The 15,728-nt window shown below is 37.7% G+C and overlaps 1 protein-coding gene across 9 annotated transcripts in view; it reads right to left on the reverse strand.

Moving 5' to 3' along the window:
- Nucleotides 1-15,728, reverse strand: part of LOC135224681 (cAMP-regulated phosphoprotein 21-like) — a 309,729-nt gene that overhangs the window by 82,140 nt on the left and 211,861 nt on the right. For 6 of the 9 annotated variants that reach the window (XM_064263935.1, XM_064263929.1, XM_064263931.1 and 3 more), the window contains exon 3: nt 5,546-5,933. The exons of the other annotated variants lie outside the window; for them this stretch is intronic. In XM_064263935.1, coding sequence (XP_064120005.1) covers nt 5,546-5,561 — 16 coding nt within the window. In that variant the 5' untranslated portion in view covers nt 5,562-5,933. The remainder of the gene's footprint in view (nt 1-5,545; nt 5,934-15,728) is intronic. 9 annotated transcript variants of the gene reach the window in all.

The following is a 15,728-nucleotide window of genomic DNA, read 5'->3' on the forward strand; positions in this document are numbered from 1 at the left end:
TTCCGTCTTCGTGTACGAAGTCTGACAGAAACATCCAGAACTGCGCGGGAGTTCTGTCAGACGAAGAGGCGAGCGTCCCATATAAGCCCTTACAGACAGACAAACGAAAGGAAAAGTTACAGTCGCCCTGATTTCGTCGGTGGGGGACTCACAGATGGAGAAACCAGCCGCTTCAGTTACCTAGGATCTTATTATCGGGATTCTGAAGTCGGCTGAAAAAGAAGTAAGGGACTGACTGACATTAACGTTTCCTTTTCCTCACAGCGACCGTTTGTCAGTCGAGTGTTCGAGGCTAATGAGCTTCTGGTGCTTAAATGCTCTGTGGATGAAATGAGTGGTGAAGCACTGCAAAATGACGCTAGTTAATGGGAGAGGATAAATAAATAATAATAAAAAAACATACACATAACAATAAGCTGTTGCCCCTAAGGATGAGTCTTTCCTTAGAAAAGTAACTTTCATTTCGTCTCTAACTTCTAAGACACAGGATATAGCTCAGGAAATTGAGTTATTCTGTCTCCCATTCACATTCAACATCTAAATTTCACTTCCGTAAAATAAAATGTTTCTCAACAATTCTTTTTACACACACAGACTTTTTTTTAATTCCTTAGAAACTAGGTTTCTCTTCCAAACCGACTTTTAATATAGGTGTTCCTCAACACACAAGATCTGTAGGGGAGAAATATAAATACAAACTTATTCTTATTCAAAAGGTGGATCCTATTCATATGGGACAAACCCACCACAGGGGTCCATGCCTTGAAATTCAAGCTTCCAAAGAATATGGCGCTCATTGGGAACTAAGGTATGGTAAAGGGAAACGCAGAAAGAAGAGATCTCTCTTATCAAAATGAAAAAAAGTTAATTAACTGCATCCCAAATTTTTGAAAATATGAGTGTGGCACCATAAAGTTTTGCGGGTTTAAAATCACCTGGAAAAATGATCGCGCCGACGAAAAACGCCAAGTGAACTTAGTACAGTAATTATAATGGAAAATAATTGTAAGGGTTTCACGTTATATCAGAATCAAATCTGTCGTATGGTAAAACTGTCAAGTCGGGGAAGGAATCGCCACACTTAAAACTTACGCTTTACAACAAGTAAAAAGGTCTTTCGGTGCCAACTGAAGCAAAACTGTCGTATTTGGTCATTTCAACAACCATCCTAAACTTTGATTATCAACGGTAACCTGTGTTTTAAATTACAACGAGTAAGAGTAAAATTCCGAATCACCCTAACGCAGAGCGAAATGTTATTGGATAGCAACAGACGTAAAAAAAATATAAATTAATATCTCCAGATTACGATAAATCACTAAACACTCCTCTCGTGACTACGAGGTATAAATTCCTTATATCTTCCATCCACAGTTCTATGAGACTACCAAAACGATGACCTTTACTTCTGTAACTCCAGTTGCCAAGATCATAATACGTAATTCAAAACACGGCTCGGCAAATATCGTAGCTCGGTATGTTTCGTCATTCAATTATTTTTGAAGAAGTAGAAAAGTCATGAGTGGCATGGAATCTATGAGACTAGTAAAACCACTCTTAATGGGGCATTACCTAGAACATTTCAACCATCTCAAACATTATGTTAAACTGATACAATGTTCAAATAACATCATATCTATTTCACAAATAGCATGGAAAGCAAAACGCGTAAATAATGTTGAATCCGGTGGAAGAGTTTGTCCCTTTCAAACTTTTATAATTTGCATCTCATTACTGTACGAGCAACACTGGTATTTTTACATAAAAGTTCAGAAAAGAAAAACTTTCCGAAGCGTCGAATGTTTTAAATAATAAGTTTACAAATCACTGGAAAATACGCTGAAATCATCGCCGGACAAATATTGCATCATTTTACGCTTCTGACATGTTTATCTTTTTTGGGGTATCCTTTATATTAAAGGTATATTATTTAAAAAGGACCGACCAATATACTGTACGATATATTCATAACTAATTCGAGAAAATGTTTGCCGCCATAGATTTTTTTTACTTTTTTTTTCTCCAAAATAAACATTAACAGCTGGTGTAAAACAGACCTCCAAAAGACAAATATTTGGCTAAATTGCTCAATTTAGTTTTCTCAGATGTGATCACACTTAATTTTAAGCTCCATAATGCTACGAGATGGGTTTCAAGGACTTTTTTTTTTCGCAAAATCTAAAGGGTTCCGTATGCTCGAACTGCCACAAGTTAGTACAGGATTCAAATTCAACTTTTCCGAGGACGAGGAACTAAAGAGAGAGAGAGAGAGAGAGAGAGAGAGAGAGAGAGACTCGGGCAGTCATTATTTGTATAGAAGTTTATCGGAAACCTGTTAAAAAATCAAGTGAATCGACCATACAGCAAATACGAAGCGTTTTCCCTTTCAGTCAAGTAACCTGCCTCTCATCACAAGATCTGATTTTGCATAAAGACAAAAATTTTTTAGAAATAATCACAAGTCGGGCCCATCAATGAAAAGGTGTGGACGTCCAATGGCAGCTATGACGCATTGTTGCAGCAAACCCTATCTTGGACTGACCAGTTATTATTTCTGTGGACTGATTTGAATACGATGAGTGGATAATGTTGGACTGAAACACACACACAAAAAAAAGGGACGAGTAAAAAAAATACGGTCACGCTGCCATACAGCTAAACACATGAAAGCACATTTGTGAAATCAGACTACAGACGAAAATAAAAACCAGTAAATGGGTACTATAAAAGTCTTTGCACAAAAACATTCACGATGGAAAAATAAACAGACAAACAAAGTACAAAGATCAACGAAATTAAAACGTATATATCATCTACACACATACACACACACACACACACACACACAAAACGGGGAATTCAAAACGTTTAGTGGTAACACGTCTATCATCCATCACAGAAAACGGGGATCAAAAATGTTTAGTGGTAACACGGCCATCATCCATCAAAGAAAACGGGAATTATAAACGTTTAGTGGTAATTACGTCCATTATCCATAAAAGAAAACGGAAAAATGTTTAATGGTAAGTCTACCACCTACCACAGAAAACGAAAATAAAGAAATCGTTTAACAGTAAATATGGTTATCCTACTTCATGGAAAACGACAAATACAAAACGTTAAGTGGTAAATAATCAACCATCCGCCATAGAAAACGACAGGTCAAAAACATTTAGTGGTAAATATGTCTAACATCCACCATAGAAAACGGCAGATCAAAAACATTTAATGGTAAATATTATGTGTAGCTTCCAACACACGAAAACGGAAGATCAAAAACATTTAATGGTAAATGTTATGTCTAACATCCACCACAGAAAACGACAATCAAAAACATTTAATGGTAAATATTATGTTCAACATCCACCACAGAAAACGGCAGATCAAAAACATTTAAATATTATGTTCAACATCCACCACAGAAAACGGCAGATCAAAAACATTTAATGGTAAATAATATGTTCAACATCCACCACAGAAAACGGCAGATCAAAAACATTTAATGGTAAAACATTAATGGTAAATATGTCTAAAATCCACCACAGAAAACGGCAATCAAAAACGTTCAGTGGAGAAAAAAGAAAATCGCAGTCGTCAAAACACTGCTGTTCTCTTCAAGGCAACTTTATTCAAAAAAAAAAAAAAAAAAAAGAACACTGAATGCTGTTAGGGAACGGTGAAAATGAACACATACCTCGTGCGGTCAGAACAACGAAATCCACGGAGAGGAAAAAATAAAAAGAGCTATACACAAAATTTCACAAAGTTCCCTGAAATCTTAAGGTGGAAAAATTTACAACTATCTAAGAGAAGAGGCAAGATACACAAAACTCCGCATCACAGAAATGAAAGCTCATGGACAAAGCGATAAAAAAAAAAGCATAATCAAAATGGCCTGTTTCATACGCCTTCAGAAAAATTGTCTTGCATCCACATGCAGAGACTAAAATCTTGCTTGCATTTTGTAAAATGCACGTGAATTTATATATATATATATATATATATATATATATATATATATATATATATATATATATATATATATATATATATATATAATTGCAAAGTACATAAAAAGGTGAAATATTTAAAAGCTACTTTAACGAAGGAGTTACTAAAAAAAACAAAAAACGCAACATGACACAAGCCCAGGCATTTGCGCTTTGCATTCCAGTCCAATATGAGGATTTGGGACTGACAAAAGTTAGTGGATGACGAGGGACATAAAATAACAAATGAATACTAGGAATAATAACAAAACAACGAACGCAAGACATGGAACGTTGTGAAAAGAAAGACACACTAAAATCAAGGCGAAGACTAATGTAAACACGAAATGAAGACCATAGGTTGTTATGAGTTAATATATATTTAAAAAAAGGTTACTTAAAATTCTCAGGTACACAACAAAAAAACTGTGGAGATTTATAAAAACAGACATTTTTGTATAATATATATATATATATAATATATATATATATATTAATATATATATATATAGTAGTATATACATATACATACACACATATATATAGTATATATATATATATATATATATATATATATATATATATATATATATATATACATACATATATACATGATATATATATATATATATATATATATATATATATATATATATATATATATATATATATATATAAAACGTGTTCTTAAAACGAGCTAGAAAAAATGGATTTATAATTAAGTGAAATATATATATAATATATAATATCTATATATATATATAAGAATATAGATATATAATATATAATAACGGGTTACAAAACGAGCGAGAAAAATGGATTTATAATAATGTTGAAATAATATATCCAGCAATGAGAACTGCTACAATATATAACAATAACAATAATAACAATAAAATATTCATAACAAGTTAACGAGAAAGACCGTAGAATATTAATAACAAATATATAGCTTTAGGTGCTCTGCACTATGCGGTGCAGGTTGAGATAGTTGACATTTTTTAATAATAATAATAATAAAAAACAACACGAGCAAAAAACTTTATTATAAGTATCGCATGCTTCCAAGACTAATAACAACTATATTGTTAACTAAAGACATTTCAGAGGGTGTGAAGAAGGAAAACAAGAATAGTTTTTTTTTTTTTTTTGACAGGTTAATGGTTTATTATTAAGTTTTACAAGGTGTGGGGGGAGGGGGGGATGGGGAGGGAAGGGGAGGGGGAGTGCCAAGGGTTGAATGAAGTGTGATTCAGGCCTGTCCATTCTGGACTGCTGGAGCATAACATATTATTATTATTAATTAATAGATGCGAGTGAGTTTATATATGAAAAAATAAATAAACAAAAATAAGAAAAAATAACAGCACATCCATTTTCTGTAGGTGATTATTATGGTTAATCATAAACGACCAAATAATTAAAAGAAGGAGGAGGAAGAGGAGGAGGAGGAGGAGGAGAAAGAGAAGAAAGAAGAGGAGGAGGAAGAAGAAGTAGGAGAGAAATCCAAAGGCAGAAAAGGATGCTGTTCATCTGAAGAGTAACGTTGTACTCACTTTCCAGCTGGGCCATGCCGGTGGGGCGTATGGGCGGCAAGTTGGCGGTGGTATGGTGGTCGAAATGGTAGGTGGTGTAATGGTGGTGAAGATGGAGTGGTTGTTTTGGTGGGTGGGTTGTGGTGGTGATGGTTGAGTGTTGGCGTTTTTTTGTGGTGGTGTGTGGAGGAGGAGGTTGTGGTTGGTGGAGATGGAGTGGTTGTTTTGGTGGGTGGTGGTGGTTGAGTGTTGGTGTTTTTTTGTGGTGGTGGTGGTGGAGGTGTGGTGGAGGAGGTGGTGGTGGTGATGGTGGTGTCGGTGCGAGCAGCAGCAGCCACCAAAGGCACGCCGAGCCCAAGTTAGTAGAGGATGCAGGAGACTAAGTGTGACGGCCTGGCTCCCCTGAAAACTACAGGCAAGCTATTGTATTCCACAGGTGGCAGAAGGGAGGGAGGGAAGGAAGAAGATGGCGCAGAGAGAGAGAGAGAGAGAGAGAGAGAGAGAGAGAGAGAGAGAGAGAGAGAGAGATAAAAAAAATCAAGGCTAAAATTTTCAAAACAGAGAGACAAAGACACAGGCATAAACAGAGAGAGAGAGAGAGAGAGAGAGAGAGAGAGAGAGAGAGAGAGAGAGAGAGAGAGAGAGAGAAAATTTGAAAGATTGTGTGTATAGGCCGGACAATTCTGTCTTGTTGGCTGAAAATAAAGAACTCAAGAGGCTGCCCAGCTACAATGATCATATAGAGTTATTCAGTGTCTTATCAATTGGCAATGCTCATTGGCAGAACATTATCAGATAAAAATTATAATTGATTAATGGCCATATAAATATTCAAAGCAATATTTATTAGCGATGCTCACTGGTAGATCATTATATGAAAAATTAATCGTTTTCAGTCATATCAATTGGCAATGCTCATTGGTGGATCATTATCAGGTAAAAGTTACATTTGTTTAATGACCATATAAATACTCAAAGTTATATTAATTAGTGGTGCTCACTGGTAGATCATTATAATTTCTGAAAAATGAGCCGTTTACTTCACTTTCTCTCTGCATGTTTGCATAGAAAATTTCTCCAAAAACCCACTCCAATAACTGACTCCGCCAAGTTCCAAAGAATTCTGAATAAATGTTCTGGCATTACAATATATAATTTAATGCAATTACAGTTCTATAAATTGCCTGACGACAAAGCACTGGAATATTGTCAGGCTTTTCTATGCCAAACTTCTTTTAACCAAGGAAATATTGCATCAAAAGTAGGTCAAATAGATACTTCTGATTAAGTAAATAAAAAAAATTTTGTCTTTGCAAACATGCACACTGGACGGTGTAAAGAGAATTACCAGCGTTTGATTTTACGTTTAATAACAAGATCCCTTACTCTGAACCCTCTCTGGGCTTTGAAACTTGTCCTTTGATTAAATAATAATCACATTGACTGGATTAGTTTTAGAATGAACGTGGAGCCCAGTTACAATGAGAGATCCCTTCATTAGAGCATCTGTGGGCTTTGAACTTGGCAGCAGGATGACCTTCGACTGACAGAATACACAAAACCCTCGCTAAGTTAGATCACTGAAAGAGAACAAGACAGAGCTAGTGAGTTGAAGGAAGGCTAACATAAAATGTAGAGGAAAAGAAACTACCCAAGGTATGGCGTTTCATATCAGTGGGCGTGACATGCCAGCACCGTTATGACTGCCTTCTTGCCAAAGAATATCAAATGCTGATGTTTCAAAAGGCATTCAAACATTAGAAATGTAATAAAAAAAATGTAGTTTACTGTAAAAACAAGCAGCTAAAAACCTCTCATATTGTTTTTAAAGAATAAATAATGAATGGCAACTTTTTATTTAAGTTGTTGTAAAGTGTAGTGTATCAGTTACAATCCTTAAGTACTATTGCTTTTCAATTCCTTGTGCTGGGAAATTTCAGGAGGGGGGTTGTGGGGCAAGAATCCCCCCAACCCCCCACCCCTTCCCAAAGCTGTCACAGTCATAACTGTCTCGACATTTGAACTCCCTTCACGATACAACACTATACTGCTAATCTTTACTGAAAAAAAATTATATATTTACAGAAGACTAATTACATCTTTGTTTCTTTTCGCAATCAAAAATAATTTTTCCTCACACAAAAACTACGAGAAAAAGAGGAGGAGAATGCATAGAGATCTACAATAGTTTATCATATAATAAGGATAATAATATGCTGTACTTCTACCAGTTTGAAAGGAAAATGAATCTGCACTACAGACTAATGACTCTTTCTACCTCTGGAGTACAGAAGAAAACTGGCAAAGTCTAAAGAAGATGCAAGTGGTCATGGTATATTTTCACTCTAAAATGTTGCTGCAAATCCTCTGGGTGCATTGCTACAAGAAATTCCTACTCGGGGAAAAAAAGAATAAGTGGTCTCCAGACAGGCGACAGGAAATACTTTTTACACTTGAAGTACAACGGTACACTACCTGCAATACAATCATAGTTGAACTATTTACATGGGGATGGTCATTTCATTCAAACAGTTACTATACAGCAAAACTGTACGATTCAAGCCCATATTTACCTCGAGAATGCTTTCCAAACAAGGGTGATTTCGGTGTACTCATAGGTAACAAAAGCGTTAACATTGAACTTCTGTTATGAAAGCTTTCTTATTTTTTAGTAAATAACCTCTGGCAAAAGTGCTTTTTTCAGACAGGGAAACGTTCCCCACAGAACCAAATAATCCTTTTCAGTTGGAGAGAGTTTGACAAACGAACGCATGAAACTGGGATGATCGAACATGAAGAGCGCCAAAGTCAAGTTAACCAAATCCAAAATATCTGTAGTCCAGGTTTTATCATACACACGCCCATCCATCCACCTGACCTGTGGTCACTTTCCCAAGCTGTAGAAACTCACAGTACGATTACCGGCAGTCTTATCTTTCCAGAAGATCACTGCTTAATATGACTTATAACTCCATGTCAGTCCAACAAAAGACGAGATACTCAAAGAGAGACGCTGTTTACCAGGACTGATCTACTGTATGACACTCAAGTCTACCAGAAGGATATAAAAGTTCATTAAAAAACTATCCTAGAACATTTAATTTATGTCTCTGTAGCCAATGCATAATTACCCACTTGAAATATGTTCAAATAAGCGGCATTTCAACGGAAACTTTCCCTTGACTAGTTGGCAAAACAATGCCTACCCTTCATAGACCTAAGCACTAATGAGCAATTTTCACACATATCGGAGGCCTAAAATGCAACGTTACCTCTAAGCAAGGGGGGGGGGGGGGGAGGGGGGGGGGGGGGAGAGAGGAAGGAACCAAGCAGCAGCCTTTAGATTAAAACGTGGCACTATTTCGCTCAACCTTCATTGACTGACGAAATCTCAAAACATATGACCTGGCAGACATCAGCAGATACCAAGGAGTTGTGTCTACCATCAAATAAGTCGGGAGATAAACCGTCCTTCCATATGTCTCAAACAATGAAGCCCAGACTGTCAACTGTGGCTGAAAGCAGACAGCAGTTTCTACCGTATAAATCTACTAGAATAACAGCCTTTACTCGCAGGACTGAAAGAAAAAATGAATCACTTTCATCAACTAGACAAAAAATAGAACTTTTGGTCGCAGGGGCTGGAATCAGACTGTATTCAACTCAAGGCTCAAACAATACAGCCTATGCTAAAAGTGTGTTGAAAAGAAATGACTTCTTAGAATCAAAACAACAGAAAAAAATAATAAACAAATAAATATATTACATATACAAAAGTAGAAAGGAAAAGTGAAGCTTTTTGTTCTCAAGAACTCTGGATGCCCTTGATTTTCCTAATGACTTGAATTAAACCTTCCACTATCTTTAAACATCTCAGTGGCCCTTTCCCATCGGATACAAATTCAAGGTAATTAAAGCTATGCCCAAATATTGTTGCAGCTACATTGAGAAGTCCTCCAGGAAGTTAACATCAAACATAACCCGTTTATTCCAATAATTTCCTTAAAAGGAATGCAATCATTACTTTTAATAATTAATACCTTAACTCACATTTCCAAATAAATTCAACGGTACTTCAGAAGATAAAAACGAAGTTAAATTTTTTGGAAAAAAAACCTGAAAAAAGGGTTTTTCCTCTGAGACATAATCTGAGAGAACTTCTGCTACTGCATGCTCCCAGTAGCAACTGGCCTTAATCATCGTTGCAACTGTACGTAATTAACTAAGCAATCACAGAAACTGTCAACATATGGCACCTTACAATAGGCCTCATTTGCCTTGACCTGAACGTAAGCAGGGAGTAACATTATCTATGGTACTCTTGCCTTCGGTATAACAATGAAAAGATTCTGCATTCTGAATGTTTATAGTAATCAAAAAGCTTAAAAGCTATACATCACTATAGAGCAATATTTGGATTTTGACATCTGGAAACGATAAACAGATTTCACATTGATTCTCACAGCAAACTACCGCGTTCTTGATTTTGCTTTCACGTGAGAACAGCTGCTCTGTTTACAACCCCAAAGAACAGCAATAATTAACATCTACGGCCAAAATTCCATGAAATGATAATTATCTCTTTGTTTCCACCTTTCTGAATAATATCCATCAGTGGGCAATAACATCTCATACACTACTGGTTAAGCCAAATGGCGAAGACCACTTAATCTCACTTCGGCCTAAACCTAAATTCCAATATTAAACCTGAAATATGAGACCTGAAAACCTTTCTCTCATGAGAAAAGAAACAGGTCTGTTCTTCCCTCTGAGATGCTCCAAAGCTTCGACTTCGTCATCTAGGTAGTTTAAGTCATTTTAATGCGTGCTAACTTTCAGCCAATCAGCGAACCCTACTTCTTTTCCTTTATGATTGATAGCATTAGAACCAGATTGTGATGGAACAGACCAATAGTATCAAAACCAGAATGTTATGGAACAGACCAATAGCATTAGAAGTACCAGACTGATGGGACAGACCAATAGCATTAGAACAAGAATGATATGGAACAGACTAATAACATTAGAACCAGATTGTGATGGAACAGACCAACAGTATCAAAACCAGAATGTTATGGAACAGACCAATAGCATTAGAATAAGAATGTATGGAACAGACCAACAGTATTGAAAACTAATAGTAATGGAACAGACTAATAACATTACAACCAGGCTGTAACGCAACAAAAATGTTTTATTTTTTCCTTTCTTTTGTTGTGTGTTTAAATCAGGACGAAAGAGAACGAAGCCCGTCTTGAAAAGAAGGCAACAAAGGGCACCGTCTCTCCTTCATCTTACTTGAAATTCCAAAGATTTATTTTTCCTAGTCACTTTTAAAGGAAACGAAGCGAGCTCTTCTCGTCCCAACCGGAAACGGAAGTCTTTCTCTCTCTCTCTCTCTCCTAGGATTAAGACCTGTGAACGAAACTAGGTTTTTCTCCAAGGAGTGAGGCTACATCACAAAACAAAATAACACCAAAGGTGGACAAGGAAAACAACTTTCGTATACGAAATGGAGAGCAAAGACATTTATGATTATGACAGGAGAGACATGTTTTTCAACATTTATGACAGGAAGAGTCCCTACAAGTCTTTGAAGTTCCTTTAGATTCACATAAATAAATAAATAAATAAATAAATAAATAAATAAATAAATAAATAAAAATTGCAAACAATACACACGTTCGCAACTTGTCTTAACAGTTTCCGAAAATTATTCGACTTTTCCCTAACAGGGGAAAGCCCCGTGCATCAAACTTCCACACTTCAAGTGCTAAACAAGCCCACACTTTCAAGTGCTTAACACGCTCATACAGAAGGCTCATCAACATCACGTCTAACCGGAAACCAGGTGCCAATGTAGCGCATACAGGGTACATCCTATTGCTTTATAGGAAAATAAATCTCCTCTGAAATGCCTACATCTCTCTCTCTCTCTCTCTCTCTCTCTCTCTCTCTCTCTCTGTCTTTTGACCATCGATGTTGTAACGCCAGTTACAGTAACATATATAAAAATCTCAAATTTAGACTTCTATTTTAAATTTTTTTTAAATATTTTCCTCTATGTTTGCTAATCCTATATAATAGGGCTTTCTTGGGCCCTCAATTCTGTTGTCGGTTCTACGTTCCATTCTGTACATTATATCATCCTCATTCTCGTTCATATCATCATCATTATTAATAAAACTGTCCTTACCATTATTGTCGATTTCATCATCTCACCACAATCATCTCTTATAACTAACTTTGTCATTATAGTTATTAATTCATCATCAAGAACACTTTCCCCTGCTGTGGTGTGCAACTGCTAGGCCCCGGTGCAAGTACAGCCACCCAACCTTGAGAAAGCAACCAGAGAGAGTTATGAATGTTGAAAACCAAGCCCTGTGAGATTGGCCATCTCTCCGCACCGACTCCTCTTTGTCAGCAGGAGTGAGATCATTAATATGGAAACTGGATGTGAGTCACGTGACCTTCAAAGACACACAGTCCAAATTCCACAACTAAATGGAAACTCGTCTAATGTGGGGTGGGTTTTTCCCGAGTGAATATTTCACATTCACAATGGGGATGAGGCATGTCATGACTATCACTCGCCTTGGTCGACGAAATTCATTTCGAAATTGCTGAAAAGAGCAAGGAGCTAAAATTGAAGGATGTCGTTTTCCTTGTGTCCAACAACAGAGGCAGCATGAGGTGACTATTGTTCTCCTGCCATTACAAAACCAGATATCACAAACCAGGGTTTTTAGCATTTTGATAGTCAAGTGGTCGCCTCGCTTGTATCAAGATCAAACGGGATTCCTAAATGAGAGAGAGAGAGAGAGAGAGAGAGAGAGAGAGAGAGAGAGAGAGAGAGAGAGAGAGAGAGAGAATATGGGAGTAATGAGGGCAAATATCATCGTAACTGTCTCACATGAACTGGAGGTAGAAGATTAAATTATACACAATCTTTAACGAAAAATAGATCAAGCATAGGAAGACGAAAGCACAGCAGATTATTGTGACTCTCTCTCTCTCTCTCTCTCTCTCTCTCTCTCTCTCTCTCTCTCTCTCTCTCTCTCTCTCTCTCTCTCTCTCTCTCAGAAGATATTTGCAACATACATCTCTGCAGTATCAAAACTCTAACACAGGTTTAACCTTTCTAAAGTATACCTACTAACTTAGACAGTGATTCCTGTGCAGGGTCTTTAAAACTATTCAAAATATTACTCAAGGAACCGAGGAAACCGAAACGGATTGACAAAGATTTGGTTCTTAAGGGATAAAAAGAATTCAAGGCACCTGGTTTTATGAATGAACTTTTGTACAAAAAGTGGATTGGTTGCTGAAGTACCCCACCTAAATAAATAAGCTTTCCCAGCATAATCTGACTTGTATATCAGTTCCCCCCTTATATGAAAAAAAATATAATCACACCCCCCCCCCCCGGGGTGTTTCGGTTTAATAGCAGCGGGATAGAAGGTGTCCTAAGTCCAATCAAAACTGCTTTCACTCTACGTCAGAATGGGTGGACACTAAGTACACTGTCTAATAAATCAAACACAAGAAAGTGTTTCACTTTCAATATAAAATCACTCGGATTAATACTTTGGTCACTTTTCTTTCGACAGACAATCCACACATCTTTCGAAACCAGATCCCTGAATACCAGTTTATTTCGAAAGACGATGGCATACAGCTGATATTTCAAAATATAACATTGCAACAACACCACCCCCCTAAGAAAATAATAACTTTACGATTTCAGCAGACTCCGTAATAAAACCCAGCATAACACAAAGACTGCAGAGGTTATTGTTTCAGTACAAAACTACGAACTTCATTGTTCCCTATTTTTTTTTTTTTTTTTTTTTTTATATAAAACGTCCATCACTGTTGAACGACCTAGTCAACCTAAAATAGGTGATGAATGTTCGACTTTCCATTTCAATACAAATGAACTAAGGAGTAGGTAAATCATTCTCAAACCTAATTTGCTTTCAGGTTTCATTAGGAAGATAATCCTGGGCTACCTACGAGCATTTCAAGCCAAACTCTCTACCCTTTAGCTTGCTATTTCGTAAAAAAAAAGAAAAAAATAAAAAAAGAAAAAAATCTATTACTTAACAGAAAATACAAATTTTCAAGCCTAATTTCCGTTATGTTTTCATCAGGAACATAATCTTGGCCTAACTATTTCAAGCCAGACTGTCTACCCTTTAGCTTACTATTCCGTGAAAAAAAAAAAATAATCTATTACTTGACAGAAAACAGTCACCCTTTCACCGAACTGATGAGGGAGAACATACTTTTTAAAAGGAAAAAAGAATCTTTCAGCGTTCTCTGAAGATTAAGAAACGACATCTTACAAGGCTGTTGTCCATCCTAAATGAATATGGAAACCTCTCCTTTCCTTGTCCTGTAGATTTTCCTCCTCCACCTCTATTCAACATCCAGGGCTAGAATTCAGATCTCTTCTCTTTCACTCTCGTTTATTCCCATCCCTTCATCCCTTAATAAACAGACCTCCTCTTGCTATCCAATCCTATGCTGAAAATTCTATCGTGACTCTTTCATTAGGACGTAAAAAAAAGATGCTAAACTTTCTAGATTCGTGAACTCTTAAGAGAAATCTTTGCGCTTTGAATAGTTACCCTTTGGCCCCCCCGCCTCCACGCCCCCCCCCCCCCCACCACAAAAAAAAAAACAAAAAAAAAAGGCAACTTCAGACCACATACGATTTACGATAAGTAACCTTAGATTTGCAAAAGCCTAAACCAAACTCCACAAAGAAGTTGGGGTTCCTGAACGGGGAAGCCAGTTCAGTTTCCACCTGGGAAGTAAACTTCCCCCTTCTCCTCCTCCTCCTCCTCCTCTCGCCTCCTCCTGTCCTCCTCCTCCTCCAAAGAGATCAGCAACTTCAACCTCCAAAGAGATAAGCAGCTTGAGATTCCAAACGGAAGGATATATAACTCCGCCCAACCAATGCCAGCCAGACGTGGAGGGACGGAGGAGGAGGAGGAGGTCCTCCCTCCGCAGCATCAACATTCGCTCCCGTCGGAGCCCTTTCCCCTTCAGCATCCATCTTTTAAATCCAAAAGGCACCGCCGCCATGGCAGGACTTCCCTCGCTCGCCTCCGTGTGCACAAAGAACTAGGTCATCGAGTTCCCCCTTAACGACTGGGATGTTATAACAATACGTTATGCCAACCCGAGCGAATTCTGTGCTGCCAGCTATTACGCCAACGCTTCTTCAACCATTACTCCAGAGAGAGAGAGAGAGAGAGAGAGAGAGCCCACGCGCGCACGGATGCAATGTGGGGACTCTGCTGTCCTCTGTGTTTCTTTAAGTCATTTCTAGTACATGATGACTTGACGGCGTAGTTTCGTTGACACTTCTCACACACGTGACCCAGCTTGATGAGAGAGAGAGAGGAGGAGAGAGAGAGAGAGAGAGAGAGAGGAGAGAGAGAGAGAGAGGGGGGGTACGCGTACACCTACCACCGTTAAATACCCTATGCGGATGCACGGACGAAAAAGAACGAAAGACAAATGGAAGCAGGAAGGACAGTGAGTCAAGGGGGCAGCTCAATCAGAGAGGGGCAAAGGCGCCCTGGAAAAGAAAGAGAGAGAGATAGGGAGAGAGAAGAGAGACGGAGCAGCTGAGCAGCCCCAGCAACAAAGAAGAGAGAGAGAACGAGAGAGCAAAAAAAGAGAGAGAGAAAGAGGGAACGAGGCCGAAGCCGCTGGCGAGGATAGCATAACGGTGACTGTCGGTGGTATTGATCAGAGCAGAGAGAGAGAGAGAGAGTAAAGTCGAGTCTGCTTGTGTTCTAACAAAGTTACGTTTATTCTTCTTAAAGGGGAGAGAAATATATATATATATATATATATATATATATATATATATATATATATATATATATATATATATATTATTTTATGGGACTATGGACAAATACGGAGGGGGGTGGGGGGGGGGACGAGAAGGAAATGGCATGGAAGGACTCCCTGGTATACACATGATGGAAGATGATTATTGCAGAAATGAATACATCACAACAAAATACCCACTCCATTCTGTACGCGCTATACACGTGCAATGGCACCGCTCTCTCTCTCTCTCTCTCTCTCTCTCTCTCTCTCTCTCTCTCTCTCTCTCTCTCGCTGCCAATCGCAATCTTGCAGCAGATCCAGTGGGATTAGATACAAAGTCATAGAT

This window comes from Macrobrachium nipponense, chromosome 12, assembly GCF_015104395.2.
Source record: "Macrobrachium nipponense isolate FS-2020 chromosome 12, ASM1510439v2, whole genome shotgun sequence".
Classification (NCBI taxonomy): Eukaryota; Metazoa; Arthropoda; class Malacostraca; order Decapoda; family Palaemonidae; genus Macrobrachium; species Macrobrachium nipponense.